Source organism: Rana temporaria, chromosome 2, assembly GCF_905171775.1.
Source record: "Rana temporaria chromosome 2, aRanTem1.1, whole genome shotgun sequence".
Lineage (NCBI taxonomy): Eukaryota > Metazoa > Chordata > Amphibia > Anura > Ranidae > Rana > Rana temporaria.
This window is the reverse complement of record NC_053490.1, coordinates 99,164,357-99,180,117: the sequence shown is the minus strand read 5'-3', so window position 1 is coordinate 99,180,117 and position 15,761 is coordinate 99,164,357. Positions and strand designations below refer to the sequence as shown.

Genomic DNA, 15,761 nt, shown 5'->3' with positions numbered 1-15,761 from the left:
TTAAGATAGGCCTTCATGGCCCTGACGATATCCAAGGTATGCAGCAACCCTTCCTTTCTGGAAGTAGGTTTAGGGAAGAAGGATGGTAATACCAAATCCTGGTTCAAATGAAAACTGGATACAACCTTCGGTAGGAAGGAAGGATGAGGGCGGAGAACGACCCTGTCCTTATGAAAAATAAGATATGGTTCCTTACAGGATAAGGCCGCCAGTTCCGATACTCTTCTTGCGGAAACTATGGCGACCAAAAATACTAACTTCCTTGTCAGTAAAACCAAAGGAATTTCAGCCAACAGCTCAAACGGTTGTTTCTGTAAACTTGACAGAACAAGGTTTAAATCCCACGGGCAAAGCGGGGATTTAACTGGAGGTTTAATACGTAAGACCCCTTGAAGGAAGGTCTTAACCAGCGAGTGGGTGGCCAGCGGCCGCTGAAACCACACTGACAGAGCAGAAATCTGTCCTTTGATTGTGCTTAATGCCAATCCTTTATCCACTCCTAGCTGGAGAAAACTTAATACTCTATCGATGGTAAATTTGCGAGAAAGCCATCGCTTGGACTCACACCAGCCTACATAGGCCTTCCAGACCCTGTAATAAATCACCCTAGAGACCGGTTTCCTGGCTCTGATTAGGGTAGAGATTACTTTCTGAGACAGACCTCTACCCCTGAGAATCAGGGATTCAGCTTCCAGGCCGTCAAATTTAGATGCCGTAAGGCAGGGTGGAGGATCGGACCTTGCGATAGCAGGTCTGGCCGTAGAGGAAGAGTCCAAGGGTCTCCCACTACCATCCTTAAGATTAGTGAGTACCATGCCCTTCTGGGCCATGCTGGAGCTACCAGGATGACTGGTATGTGCTCCACCCGGATCCTGCGCAGCAGGCGGGGTAGTAACTGGAGCGGGGGAAACGCATAAAGAAGTTTGAACTGATGCCAAGGGCAAACCAACGCATCGGTTCCGCAGGCCATCGGATCCCTTGAGCGGGACATGAACCTGTCTAGCTTCTTGTTGAGTCTCGATGCCATGATATCCACGTCCGGCACTCCCCATCTTTGGCAGAGTGCTTGAAAGATTTGTGGATGCAGAGACCATTCCCCCGGCAAAAGAGTCTGGCGGCTTAAGAAGTCCGCCTGAAAGTTGTCCACTCCTGGAATGAATATTGCCGATATGCAGGGCACATGAGCCTCTGCCCATAGGAGAATCAAGCTCACCTCTCTCTGAGCGGCTTGACTCCTGGTTCCCCCTTGGTGATTTATGTATGCCACGGCCGTGGCATTGTCTGATTGAATTCTCACCGGGAACCCCTGCAATTTTGACGTCCAAGCCCTGAGGGCTAGTCGAGCAGCTCTGAGCTCCAAGATGTTGATGGGCAACTGCTTCTCTGGCGTTGCCCAAGTACCTTGGCGAGTGCAACCATCCAAAATTGCTCCCCAGCCCGTCAGGCTGGCGTCTGTGGTCACTATCTTCCAAGCCACTGGGCTGAAAGACTTCCCCTTCAGTAGATTCTGAGGGTCTAACCACCAACACAGACTTTGTCGGACTCTTGATGAGATGAGCTGTTTGGAACGAAAAAGGAAGGGCCGCCCCTTCCTTAAGCCACTGACCCGCCCTTCCCCCCTCAGCTAAACGGCGCGAATTGCGCCTATAACACGTGAACGCGCGCGCACCGATAGGGGGGGGGGGGAGGGAGCCTCTCTGCTCCAGCTGGAACCACGAGGAGGTCAGCGTTTTGCCTGCTCGATTTAGGACCCAGCCGAACTTCTCGTGGTATTGGACCGTGAGGGCCACTGCTCGCTCCAAGCCGGGAGACGAGTGATCTATGACTAGGAGGTCGTCCAGGTATGCTAGGATCGTGACCCCTTGGATCCTTAGTTTGGCTAGGATTGGAGCTAGGACCTTCGTGAACACCCGGGGGGCCGTAGCCAACCCGAAGGGAAGCGCCACGAATTGGAAGTGACGCGAAGCCACCAGGAAGCGTAGATATTTTTGATGTGGCTGATAAATTGGAAGATGAAGGTAGGCATCCTTTATGTCTATGGACGCCATGAAGTCGTCCTTTTGGAGTGTGGTAGCTGCTGACCGCACGGATTCCATCCGAAATGAGCGGATCTTTAGGTATGTATTTACCATCTTTAGGTCCAAAATTGGCCTGACATCTCCATTGGACTTCGGGATGATGAATAGGTTGGAGTAGAAACCTAGCCCCTGTTCCAGGACTGGTACCTCTACTATTACTTCCTGGGAAAGTAGATGATTTAATGCCGACATTAATGCGGCTCCTTTCTCCGGATCGTTTGGAATCCTCGACTCCTGGAAATGAAGAGGAGGAAACCTTAGGAAATCTAATTTGTAGCCCGTGGCCACGGAAGACCGTACCCACTCGTCGGGAATGCTGGCTTCCCAAACCTCTGAAAAGAGTCGCAGCCTTCCCCCCACCTTCGTGGGTGGGGGCGCCCCTTCATAAGGTCGGCTTGGGGGCTGGGTTTGCTGGTTTGCGAACCCACTGCTTTCTGCCTCTAGCAGCCTGTCCTTGTGATTTGCTGTTGAAGCCGAAGTTTGCTTTCGCAGGAGGCCGTCGATACTGTTTGGCATTAGAGGGCCCCTGCCCAGGGGAGTACTGTCGTTTAAACGCAGGCCCCTGAAACTTCCTCTTAGTTGGCAAGAGAGTACTTTTGCCATTTGAAATGGTTTGAATGTATTTATCTAGGTCTTCTCCGAAGAGTCGTCCTCCATGGAAGGGGAACCCTACCAGGAGCTTCTTGCATGGGAGCTCGGCCTCCCAGCTTTTTAACCATAAGAGTCTTCTCATATGGATAAGGGATAACGATAAACGTGACGCTTGCTGGATAGAATCCTTAATTGCGTCTACTGTAAAACATATGGCCCTAGGGACATCCGAAAATTCTTCTGCCTGCTGGGCAGGAATAAGTTTAAGCATCTGCTTAACTTGATCCGATAATGCTTGAGCAACCCCAATCGCAGCCACAGCTGGCTGTACTACTGCCCCTGCAGTAGTGAAGGAGTTCTTAAGTAGTGCTTCCAAGCGTTTATCAACTGGATCCTTGAATACCTGTATGTTTTCTACAGGGCATGTTAATGATTTGTTAATACATGAGATGGCTGCGTCCACTGCAGGAGTAGCCCATTTCTTGGAAAATTTATCTTCCATAGGATATAGGGCAGAGAATCTTTTAGGTGGTAAGAAGATTTTATCTGGCTTGTTCCAATCTTGGAACAAAACTCCCTCTAGTAGAGGGTAGATCGGAAATACTGCATTGCTTTGAGGCGCCCTCAGTGAGCCCAAAGCTGAAACCGTAGATACCTGGAGATCTGGTACTGGCAAGTTGAATGCATTATGGACCAAGTCCGTTAAGGCTTGAATCCACCAGCTCTCCCCTTGGGAGACTGCTCCAGACTCCTCTGTATCCGGATCTTCGATCCCTGAACCTACTTGGTCCTTGTCTAAGAGGTCGTCCAATTCCCCTGAGGAAAGGACCTCCTCTTCTGAGGGTCCGCGCTCGGGCGACGGAGATCTAATCCGTTTACTGCCCCGCATAGCTGTGGCTATCATTTTTCCCATTCTTTTCTCCATCTCTCTTAAAGAGGTGAGTAATACCTCGTCCGTGACCATCTTAGGGTTGGACTGACCCGCGCCAGCTCCAGCCCCAGATCCCGATGGCCCCAAGGCTCCCTGTGGGGAAAGCAGCGGCCATGGTACAATACCGAGGTACACCTGCTACCTATTGGTATTTGGAACTATAAAAGTTAATTGCCCAAACACCTGTTTGGGGGATAAAAAATGCTTCCTCTCCCCTAGATGACTTTTCTTTTTTTTTTTTCGTTTTTGTTTCAAATCCAGGAAAGAAAAAACATTCTGTCCCCCTGAGTAGTATTGCAAAGAAAAACTATGAGATGGAAAAGAAACAGCCTATTTCTAGGCTTGAAAAACAGTCTTCTGAAGACTGCAATATCCTTTCTGGCCACTGTGTGTCCTCGGCGCCCCGTGCTGCCGCTCTGGTCTTTCCTCCCCAGTTCCAAAGTATTGAATGAGCTGTGGAACAAACAAGGAAGGGCCGCCCCTTCCTTAAGCCACTGACCCGCCCTTCCCCCCCCAGCAATCTCAAACAGGAAATGCCCCTCCCGACGGGGGGGGGGGGGGGTTTGGGAGGAAGGGACCTCTCTGCTCCAGCAAACTGCAGCCTGCAGCCTGGAACCACGAGGAGGTCAGCGTTTTGCCTGCTTTGCAGGCTCTGAGGAGGAAGACTGAATGGAGCATCGCCTGGAGGCTTGCAGGTAAGCACAGCTCTCTGACACACACATATACTTTTATATCACACAGGCCCCACTCAATGCTTTTCCAACACTACAAGGGAGGTCACATCTTATGGGGAATAATACATATAGAGCCATCCTATCTTTATGATATGTGACTAGTTTGCCAGATGCAGCGCATAACTTTAGGCATGTCCCCTGTGACCCCCCAGAAAAAACCTGCTAAGAACCAAGTTCCGCAAGTTTTCCCCTCACTTACCTGCTCCATGCCGCAGGACTTTGCCAAGCAAGAGGCCCAATCTTCCCCCATCTCCGTGGGGATGTCTAGACCTTCAGGCCCTGGGTTCCTATGAAGGATCCACTGTCCTGGGCCCATATAGCACTCTGGCAACAGAAACATTAGGCACCCAAAGGTTTCTAAGTTCTGGGCCCAGGGTCCAGCTCTCTAAAAAGAAAAGCATTATGGGCTATACCCCAAGGGTTTGGGGTCCGGTTACTGACCACTTTAGCGCTGAGGCTTTTTTGGACAGAACCGGTAGCTCACCTAATCCCAAGGATGCGGAGGCAAGCTAAACCATGACTAACACCTAAGACACTGGCGTAAAAACTGAGGTACTCCTCCTATGGGAGGGGGTTATATAGGGAGGGGCATTTCCTGTTTGAGATTGCCAGTGTCAACACCTGAAGGTACTCCATATAACCCATATAGTAATGAATATGCCGCTCTGTGTCCCGTGATGTACGATAAAGAAATCCAGTTTGTCCCTGGAATACAATCTTCCGAACCCAAGGGTAGGGAGATGCAGGCTGAGAAAGTCACTGCAAAAGGCTAAAAGCAATAGTAAACTTTTGCAGAGAGAGAAAAAAAAAAAAAAATTGCCCTGCTAGGTAATGGTATAATGTGCTAGGATGCATCGCATATGCGGCCTAACTGAAATGGGCCTTTTTCTGTGGGGGCCACATATATGCATACCTGTCTTTGTGCTGGGAGTGAGCCGCACAGCGTGCTCCCAGCACAGAACCCTGTACTAACTTGTCATGCGACCTTGAACTCTGAAGTCTTTGTGAACCAAGTCTTAGGCCCCTTTCACATGTGCGGACCGTATGTCCGCATTTTCATCCATCCTTTGAGGATGAAAACGGGACATACATTGGTCCCTATGTGATTGCGGGTGTCAGCGAATGACACCCGTAATCGTCCGCCTCCGCAAAGATCCGATTTTTCGGACGGAAGAAAATCCTATTTTTCTTCTGTCTGGCGGATTGGATGAACACGGACATACGGTCCGTGTTCATCCGATCCCCCCATAGGGGAGAGCGGAGGAAAGACAGGGCGGTCCATGCACAGTGTGCGGGGACCGCCCTGTCAGCCAGCGGCTCAGCTGGGATTTTACAGAGGATCCCGGCTGAGCAAAGCGGACACACGGAGGTGGATCATTACTGATCCGCCCGTGTGAAAGGGCCCTTAGTGTGTTTTAGGTAGGATAAAAAAACAAAAACAAAGCAAAGTGCGCACCATTGTTTCTGGGCCCTACTACGGGTACATACCACAAAAAACACACACACATAAGTGGTATTACTGCAATCATTAGGAGCAGGAGGATTTATTAGGGGTTTTTCATTGTTGGTAAATTATGGTAAAGGCAAGAAATATACAGCTAAATTAAAATTATATTTTTGGGCGCATCAAGTCCCACCCGTGTGTGTGATTGCAAGTGAAAGTAGTTGCAATGATATGTACAGTTTTACGAACTTATGTTAAAGTTGCAAAATTGTATTCAGAAATCAAGATTTGTTTTACCCTCAGTTACTAAGTGGTTAATCTCAAAAATGAAGGCCCCCAGAGCCGAACTTTAAATTCCCATCATACAAAAATGTTTTTATTTTATAATACTGCCCCTGGGTTTTGGAGTCCCACCACTTGTCCAGCTCTGCAAAAAGAATTGTGCAGTGAAGAAACTCACCTTGAGAAAGCTTTGGCGATATGGCTTGTCCAATGGTGTACATGCTGCCAGGTCGAGGAGGAGTTTGGAAAAGACCTGCTTGTGTCTGGCTGCTATTTGGAGCTGAACTATTTGAAACCCTTATGATGTTGGGCTGTTTGGATGGAACATTACTTGCAACACATGAACTTATAAAAAGACTATTGGAGGGTGCGAACGTTGAACTGGAGGTCGTCACCAGCTGTATGACACTCCCATCTGTGGTAGTAGAAGTCCCAGAGACGGCATAAACAGTACCATCTCCATTTGGAATATTAATGGTGTTAATTGAACCATCACTAGATGTAGCCAGCAGCGGACATTGTTCTCCCACAACAGAAGACTCCATTAAATCTCCAGAACCATTTTGTGACGGGCCAATCCTTCTAATTTCTTGACTTTTCACTAAAGGTGACAATATAATAGTTGGATAATTTTCTTCATGAATGCTTCTGACAGCATTATTTAATTCTGCCTCTTCTGGATAGTCCTCGGCAATTAGGTTAAGTGTAACAATAGTGGAGGGATCTACAGCTGCCTGGCTGCTACTAGGTACAGTAATTTCAGCAATGGAAGGTTCCATCTCAGGACCCAAGCTGTTCTGTTCATGGCATGGTGAAGGGGCAACATTCACAGAGGGCTTTTGCAATTCTGTGTCCTTTTCAATAGATTTTCCAGAGTCATTTTCTTTCTCTTGCTTATCTTTTGCATCAATAGCAAGTTTATTCAAAGGACTTATTTTGGAGGCCTCGACTGGTTGATGATCCCTCTCGTCCTGTGCACCAGAACAATTGAGCGCTGGAGCTGGAACTAACAAGGTGTTGCCCTGGGGAGCAATTGTAGATGGTTGTGAAGCTGCTATGCTCTTATTACCCTCTTGTTCTTCTTGTGACTTATCCAACAGCTTCTCATTGGTGGCCCCTTCTGATGGTTCCTCATTTTCTGAGTCCTTTGAACACATATTTGTCGGTTCAGATTTCTCTGGACTCATTGGGGCCTGTGGTAAGATGTCCTCTACAATGAAGCAGCAATCCTCCGTACCTTCATTTGTTAGAGAAATATTCTCCATTTCAACATCCTGGGGTTGTGTGTAGGAGGTCTCCAATTCAGTCTGATGCAAGTCCTCGCTGCTCTCAATTACTACCTCACTAACAGAACTCTCCATGCAGATGACCAACTCAGAAGACTGTGTGTGAACCTTGGGACTCCCTGAAGCGGTGGACTCATTCACACATGTTTGTTGCATAGTGCTGCTTCTATCTGCTTCGTCTTTTAAAGGTGTCCCTGCATCAGAATTGTTTAACAAGGAGTTATCCGTCTCGCTCTCCCTTAGGCAATCATCCATCTTATTTCCGGCTCGCTCTCTGGAATTTGCTGTAAAAGATTTCAGATAAGGAATGATACCTTCATGAAATATATGCAAGTATAAATATATGTATATTTTCTTGGGCCACACATAAAATACATTAATAATAGCTGATGAGCAAAACAGTCGGGTAAACCACAAGTTAACAATCACAGACACAGACAATGTACCTGAGTAATTAAGCTTCATTTATTTTGTAATGTTTTTTTTTTATTATAAAAGCAAGAGGTCAACATAAAACTAGTGCAATATTTGACACCGTTTTTGATAAACTAACACATCATTATCTTGTTTGATGGATGTAGTAGCAATTCTCAGTGAATTTTCAAGGTGCTCATCAGATATTTTGATTCTAATTTTGTCCTTTGCGTGCTTTCAAACTGAGCTCCACCCAAAAGGGGAAGCTTCGCTTGCCCCCCCCCCCCCCCATCCGCTGCCACATATGAGACCTTTTTGGGGGGTAGAGGGTACTCGTTATTGACAGGTACCTGCTCCCACTTGCAGCTGAGTTCCTGCAGCCTGCCCATTCACAGAGTGCAGCGAGCTTCATGCATGTGCGGTAGGGAACCGGCTGTGAAGCCACAAGGCTTCACTGCCATTGGCGGCACCCAAAAGATTGAAAAATCGGCTTGGGTGAGGAGCGCTGGCTTCCTGGAAAAGTACCGTATTTGCCGGCGTATAAGGCGACTGGGCGTATAAGACGACCCCCTAATTTTCAAGCTAAAATTTTGGTTTTGGGATATACTCGCCGTACAAGATGACCCCCTTCCCCCCCCCCCCTCACTGTGCCATTGCATGCCTCACTGTGCCATTGCATGCCTCACTTCGGCGATCTCCATACCTTATCCCTGGCAGAGTCAGTCTGACTGATTCTGCATCCGGCGTATAAGACGACCCCTGATTTTTGAGGCATATTTTTAAGTATAAAAGGTCGTCTTAAACGTCGGAAAATACGGTAAGTGTCCCAATATTAAAAAAGACTTATTTTTTTATGAAGGAGCCTGGAGCTCCTCTTTCATCTTTGAAAATAGTTGCTCACAAATATAGGTGCTGCCGAAAACTGATGACATAGATAAGGCCCAAACATAAAGAGTGTGCCATTTTGAAGTGTGAAATTTTAGGTATCCATTTACGCGGCGCAACATCATCTTACATATTATGCAAAAAAATTGGGATAACTTAAATTTTTTAAAAGCATGAAACGAAAGATTGCTGCGCAAATACCGTGCGAGATAAAAAGTTGCAACAGCCACCATTGTATTCTAGGGTCTCTGCTAAAAAACACACATACTTTTACCCTTAAAAATCTCCACAGGCAAAGTTTAGAAATTTCTACAGGTTACCAGTTTTGAGTTACAGAGGAGGTCTAGGGCTAGAATTATTGCTCTTGCTCCAACGATCGCATCGATACCTGACATGTCTGGTTTGAACACCGTTTTTATATGCGGCACTTCTGCACGTAAACTTGTCGGGACAGGGCGGCTTTAAAAAATACTAAATTTCTTATTTAACTTTTAATTATTTATTTTGACAGTTTTTTTTTTTTTTTTGGATCACTTTTATTCCTATTACAAGGAATGTAAACATCCCTTGTAATAGAAAAAAAAGCAAAAACAGGTCCTCTTGAATAGAAGATCTGGGGTCAAAAAGACCTCAGATCCCATATTTACACAAAGATGCAATAATAAAAAAAAAAAAAATTGCGGAAAAAAAAAAAGGGACATAGAAAAAAAAAATATAGCAAAACCCAGCATTTTATTTTCTAGCGCCTCTGCTAAAAAATATACATGTAGGAGAGAAATGTCGAAATTGGCCTGGGTGTGATGTAGTTGACACAAAGCTACAGTCAATCACAAAATTGTATTTTGGAACAAGACACAGACGAGAACCTGCAGAAGTACACAAATTATGGTACAAAGGTGAGCTATGTATCCATTCCAAAACTCTTCATAGAACAGAAGAGGATTTTTTTTTTTTTTACTTCATCAGGAAGAAAAAAAACAAACAAGGTTTCTCTTGAAATGACGATGTGGAAAAAAAAAAAAAAAAAAAGGACTCACCATCTTCCACAACATTCTGTTTTCTTTTCTCACTGCCACTTGTCTTAGTTTCTACATTTAGGGATGATGGAGGGTCACGAGGAGTACCTTTTGGTGCTTTGGATGAAACTGGAAAGAAATGAAGGATTAGCAGCAAAACCATTGCAAAGTATGCTTGTAAAAAGTAAACTTCTTAATTTTTCAGTCAGCCCGATAGTCGAATATATCACATATACAGGTGAAAGTCGAAAAATTTGAATATCGGGCAAAAGTTCATTTATTTCACTAATGCAACTTAAAAGGTGAAACTAATATACAAGATAGTTCAAGCTGCGATTTGTCATAATTGTGATGATTATGGCTTACAGCTCATGAAAACCCCAAATCCACAATCTCAGAAAATTAGAATATTGTGAAAAGGTGCAATATTCTAGGCTCAAAGTATCCCAGTCTAATCAGCGAATTAAGCCATAATACCTGCAAAGGGTTCCTGGGCCTTTAAATGGTCTCTCAGTCTGGTTCAGTAGGAATCACAATCATGGGAAAGACTGCTGACCTGACAGTTGTGCAGAAAACCATCATTGACACCCTTCATAAGGAGGGAAAGCCTCAAAAAGGTAATTGCAAAAGAAGTTAAATGTTCCCAAAGTGCTGTATCAAAGCTCATTAACAGAAAGTTATGTAAGGGAGCTGCGGTGGCTCAACACGATTGGCACTGCGCTGACAAGCCATTCACCTATGCAGCTAGGGGTTCGGATCCCGGTCTCGGCTACACGTGAATTGAGTTTGGTGGTCTCAGCCCGGCTCCCGGTGGGTGTGCTATGCGAGGTAAGCCTGCGCTTAGTACGCCCACCCCCCTCCCACAAAAAAAAACCACCACACTTACACGCACTCGAAATTGGGTTAACATGCACGCACTTTGACCATGTGGTCTCTAAAAAAGAGAGGCGAAGGACTAACGGGGCTGGTTGAGCGGGCTAGATCCTCTCACTCCCTTATAGGGAGTCCCTCTGCCCCGTTGGGCTTCAAAGCGGAGCAGGTAGGACGGGCTGTGTGGGAGAACCCCCTCACACACCCGCCATTGCCACCCGGGGCATGGAGAAAGGTGGCAGATTGCCTCTGGGGGAGGCCTGCCTACTCCCAACTCCTGCAGTCCGGCTCCTCTCTCGAGTACACGCACAAAAATACACTAAAAAAACAAAACAAAAAAAAAACAAAACAGAAAGTTATGTAGAAGGGAAAAGTGTGGAAGAAAAAGGTGCACAAGCAGCAGGGATGACCGCAGCCTGGAGAGGATTGTCAGGAAAAGGCCATTCAAAAGTGTTGGGGATTTCACAGGGAGTGGACTGAGGCTGGAGTCAGTGCATCAAGAGCCACCACACACAGACGGATCCTGGACATGGGCTTCCCAAATGTCATATTCCTCTTGTCAAGCCACTTCTGAACAACAAAAAAAATGTCAGAAGCGTCTTACCTGGGTCTCCTGGTAGACGCAGCCGTCTACCAGGAGATTTTGGAGCACTTCATGCTTCCTTACACAGACAAACTCTATGAGGAAACTGACTTCATTTTCCAGCAGGACTTGGCACCTGCCCACACTGCCAAAAGCACCAAAACCTGGTTCAATGACCGTGGGATTACTGTGCTCGATTGGCCAGCAAACTCGCCTGACATGAACCCCATATAGAATCTATGGGGCATTGCCAAGAGAAAGATGAGAGACATGAGACCGAACAATGCAGAAGAGCTGAAGGCCGCTATTGAAGCATCCTGGTCTTCCATAACACCTCAGCAGTGCCACAGGCTGATCGCTTCCATGCCATGCCGCATTGAGGCAGTAATTGTTGCAAAAGGGGCCCAAACCAAGTACTGAGTACATATGGATGCTTATGCTTTTCAGAGGTCTGTGTACAATCCTTGTTTTATTATTGCATGTAATATTCAAATTTTCTGAGATTGTGGATTTGGGGTTCTCATGAGCTGTAAGCCATAATCATCACAATTATGACAAATCACGGTTTGAACTATCTTGCGTTGCATGTAATGAGTATTTCCTATATTTAGTTTCACCTTTTAAGTTGCATTAGTGAAATAAAATTAACTTTTGCACAATATTCAAATTTTTCGCGTTTCACCTGTATATTACCCGTTTTTTGGGTATATACAAAAGAGGAGGGTGCTCCAAGTAAATAGATACAGTACTAAACATGTCAAGCTTTAGAATTGTGTGCACATATGAAATGACAATGAACTTCACTACCCACACTTTCCATAGTGGATACTTAAAACCCTCAGGTTTTCTCACCTTAATGCATTCTAACCTTTTGTGATGCAGCTGCCCCCCAGAGCTTCCCTTTTTACTTACCTGTACCCAATCGCTCCAACGACGGGGACGAGCACAGCAGCTCCCGCCGCCATCTCGGGTCCTCATTGGATAGATTGATAACAGCAGGAGCCATTGGCTCCCACTGCTGTCAATCAAATTCAGGGACACGGGAGCAAAGGGGCAGGGCCGAGTCCAGCTGTCTGTCAATGGATTTGAGAGCCCGCCTGAACAAGTCCCTCCAGACAGAGCGGCTCTCTGTGGGAGCACTAGAGAAGAGGAGAAGCCAGGAGCACCGCGGGGGGATCCCAGAAGAATATAAATACATATTTGTCTGCTAATCTATTCCATCTATACTCATGTTTTTTCTTCTAGAATACAAAAGGCAGTCACCCCAATGTATTTTTTCTTGTGGGGCGACCTGCGTCTGTTATCAAGTGACTCCATATACGTTTTCAGCATTGCTTTAGTTTTGTGCTTTATCCATCCTCCCTTAGTCAGATGTGACAAATTATGTATATATTCATACATATGCATATATATTATCTCTTTGCTTTTTAGCACACCTTGAGATATATTTTTTGGATGGTTTTCTGTTGCTATATTTAGAGGGTTTTCCCCTTCATTTGGGGATTTCCACTCTCCCCACGTCTCCTTCCCTTGTTGATGCCCCATGTGTGTCATTCCTCCTTTCTGGTAGATACTGTCCTCTCCTCTGCATCCAAAGTCATTCACCAAGCTTAATTTTTATATATGACCACACATACTGCGATAGGTGTATATAATATTCCTAGATACAATGTAACAAGCAATATGTTACATGTGTAAATTGGATCAAGGTGTAATGTGTGCATTTTCAACTTTGTAAATAGCTACCCAATCAGTCCAGAAGCAAGTTTATCTTGCGAAACGCGTTGACGTTTGCGTATGGAGCAACACACCAGCAGCATACTTATGTATCCGATTGAATGTTGCCCTTACTGGTGGATACCTATGCACTCTGCAATATACCGTGATTTTTCATACCATAGGATTGGGTATCTGTTGACTTTGTAGATGGAGGGTGCTCTTGTTTATCATGCCCCCTGTTTTATGACTGTTGTATTTTAATGTATATCCAATAAAATGTATTATTTTATATAAATACTGTCTCATGCTGTGCCTATAAAATATGCATCTAAATTCCGATGTTCAAGCTCCAGAATCAACATATCTGCCCAATACTTACCACAAGCAAACAGATCATAGAGCCCCTGGAAGTCTGGGTCAAGTTCAGTCTGAACCAAGATATCATTTATAGCCTCCTCACTCATGTGAATCTCTCCTCCCTGTTGGAAGATGACATAAGAAATTAAGAGATAACCTCTACCCTCATCAAAAAGGCACCTTATAACTTATCACATACAAAAGCAATGCCAATAATTCAAAGACTGGTTTAAATGTTCAGTTCAACTAAAGGAGATGCTTCATTTACAGTGGTGTCTGCTGGGACAACCTGATCTTCTGCAGCCTCTTTGCAGCCACTTTGTCTTTATACAGACTACAGTGATGATTGCTTGGACTTTAAAACAAAGTGTGTCTGAACAAGCACCTTCAGGGCAAGATCACTAGTCCAATGAAAGCTGCAGATCTAAAAATTTGCTTTTTAACATTTGGGTTTACATACAATTTGAGTCAAAATATGCCTTCTTATAGATTTTCCCCACCACAGTGTGCAGCGCTTTTCTGCCTTCTTAAAGTATCAAAACGTTCCCTGAACCAAAACCATTTCCACGGCTGCTGTTAAATTCTCCAGAAAATAGGTTTAAAAAAATTGTTAAAATTCCAACAGGGAGAATGGGGGAGCTTCCTATCACTGCCATTTTATTTCAAAAGTGGAAAGTGTACACCTTTGAAGGGAAACTCCACTTTCGTTGGAAAAAAACATAGCATAATAAATAATAATGCATATACAATTGCCACACAAATCATATTGTAATTGAAAATGATAAAAACAAAAACAAAAACACACCTTTTCAATCTGCAGTGCTGTAATTTTATAAAAAATACAATGCAATATGGCTACCTGGGAGGTATTGTGTACAGAACACCCCCCAGATATGTCATTTCCTGCTTGTGTGATTGGCTCACTGATTTTCCCAAAAGTCTGTACTAAGATACAAGTCATATTTTGGGCATCCCCTGCAATAAAAATCTTAATTTTGGTGAGCTACTCCTAAAGTGAAATCACGTCTAAAGGGATGCAGACCTTGCCACGTTCCTCAGAGCTTTGCAAGTGCAGCAGCTGATTGATAAATATGAAATCACTCCCATGGACACAGACAGACAAACCACTATTTCCTCAGAATAACAAAAAGTAGGAATCTACAGCAAAGTTAGTTAAAATTCCTGCAATGTACAGAGATAACCCAAAGGTTGACAATTTGCCTTAGACAAAAATGAAGTTGCCCCGTAGTAACACACTGCTGCTCCTTTTGGCAAGCAGGGGTTAAACAATATCAGCCGTAATAAATTATAGTTTGCATACAGTGTGGGATGTGTCCCCTTCTGCAAGATGACTACTCTGATTTGCGGTGTTCTGACGAAAAGTGCCCGTGCATGCGTTCTGCGCATGAGCGGGCACTTTTCAGAGGGCACATATCGATAGAACACTGGGATAAGCGTGGAGCGCAAGTTGCCGGCAGGGACATCACGCTGCCTCTGTTCGTAAGTACTAGTCATTCGCAAGTCGGATGTTTGTAACTCGGAGACTGCCTGTATAGAATAAATGATATATATATATATATATATATATATATATATATATATATATATATATATATATATTATATTATATTATCTCACAAAAGTACACCCCTCACATTTTTGTAAATATTTTATTATATCTTTTCATGTGACAACACTGAAGAAATTACACTTTGCTACAATGTAAAGTAGTGAGTGTGTGTACAGCTTGTTCAAACGGTGTAAAAAGTCCTCTTCCACTCATCCATGACGACATAACAGAGCTGGTGGATGATAGAGACTTTGCGCTCCTACACCTTCCGTTTTGAGGATGCCCCACAGATGCGCAATAGGGTTTAGGTCTGGAGACATGCTTGGCCAAGTCCATCGCCTTTACCGTCAGCTTCTTTAGCAAGGCAGTTGTCGTCTTGGAGATGCGTTTGGGGTTGTAATGTTGAAACACCGCCCTGCAGCCCAGTCTCCATAGGGAGGGCTCATGCTCTGCTTCAGTATGTCACAGTACGTGTTGGCATTCATGGTTCCCTCAATGAACTGTAGCTCCCCAGTGCTGGCAGCACTCATGCAGCCCCAGACAATGACACTCCCACCACCATGCTTGACTGTAGGCAAGACACACTTGTCTTTGTACTCCTCACATGGTTGCTGCCACACCCACTTGACACCATCTTAACCAAATAAGTTTATCTTGGTCTCATCAGACCACAGGACATGGTTCCAGTAATCCATGTACTTAGTCTGCTTGTCTTCAGCAAACTGCAGGCTTTCTTGAGAATCATCTTTAGAAGAGGCTTTCCTCTGGGACGACAGCAATGCAGATCAATTTGATACAGTGTGCGGCATATGGTCTGAGCACTGACAGTCTGATCCCTTCAACCTCTGCAGCAATGCTGGCAGCACTCATACGTCTATACGTCTAAATGATGCCTCGCTGTTGGGTGTCAGTTGGACGAAAAGTGCCTCACTACAGTAAGAGGAATAGTGCCCCAAGGGCTGGATAAAGGCAGGCAGGCAAAGGGCCACATCTGGCCCTAG

At 45.1% G+C, this 15,761-nt stretch overlaps 1 protein-coding gene across 3 annotated transcripts in view; it reads right to left on the bottom strand.

Annotated features, from left to right (window-relative positions):
* Nucleotides 1-15,761, bottom strand: part of LOC120929265 (protein NPAT) — a 70,047-nt gene that overhangs the window by 19,355 nt on the left and 34,931 nt on the right. For all 3 annotated transcript variants that reach the window (XM_040340581.1, XM_040340579.1, XM_040340582.1), the window contains exons 11-13: nt 13,213-13,312; nt 9,683-9,790; nt 6,239-7,630 (exon numbers count right to left, since the gene is read on the bottom strand). In XM_040340581.1, the coding sequence (XP_040196515.1) occupies nt 6,239-7,630; nt 9,683-9,790; nt 13,213-13,312 (1,600 nt within the window). The remainder of the gene's footprint in view (nt 1-6,238; nt 7,631-9,682; nt 9,791-13,212; nt 13,313-15,761) is intronic.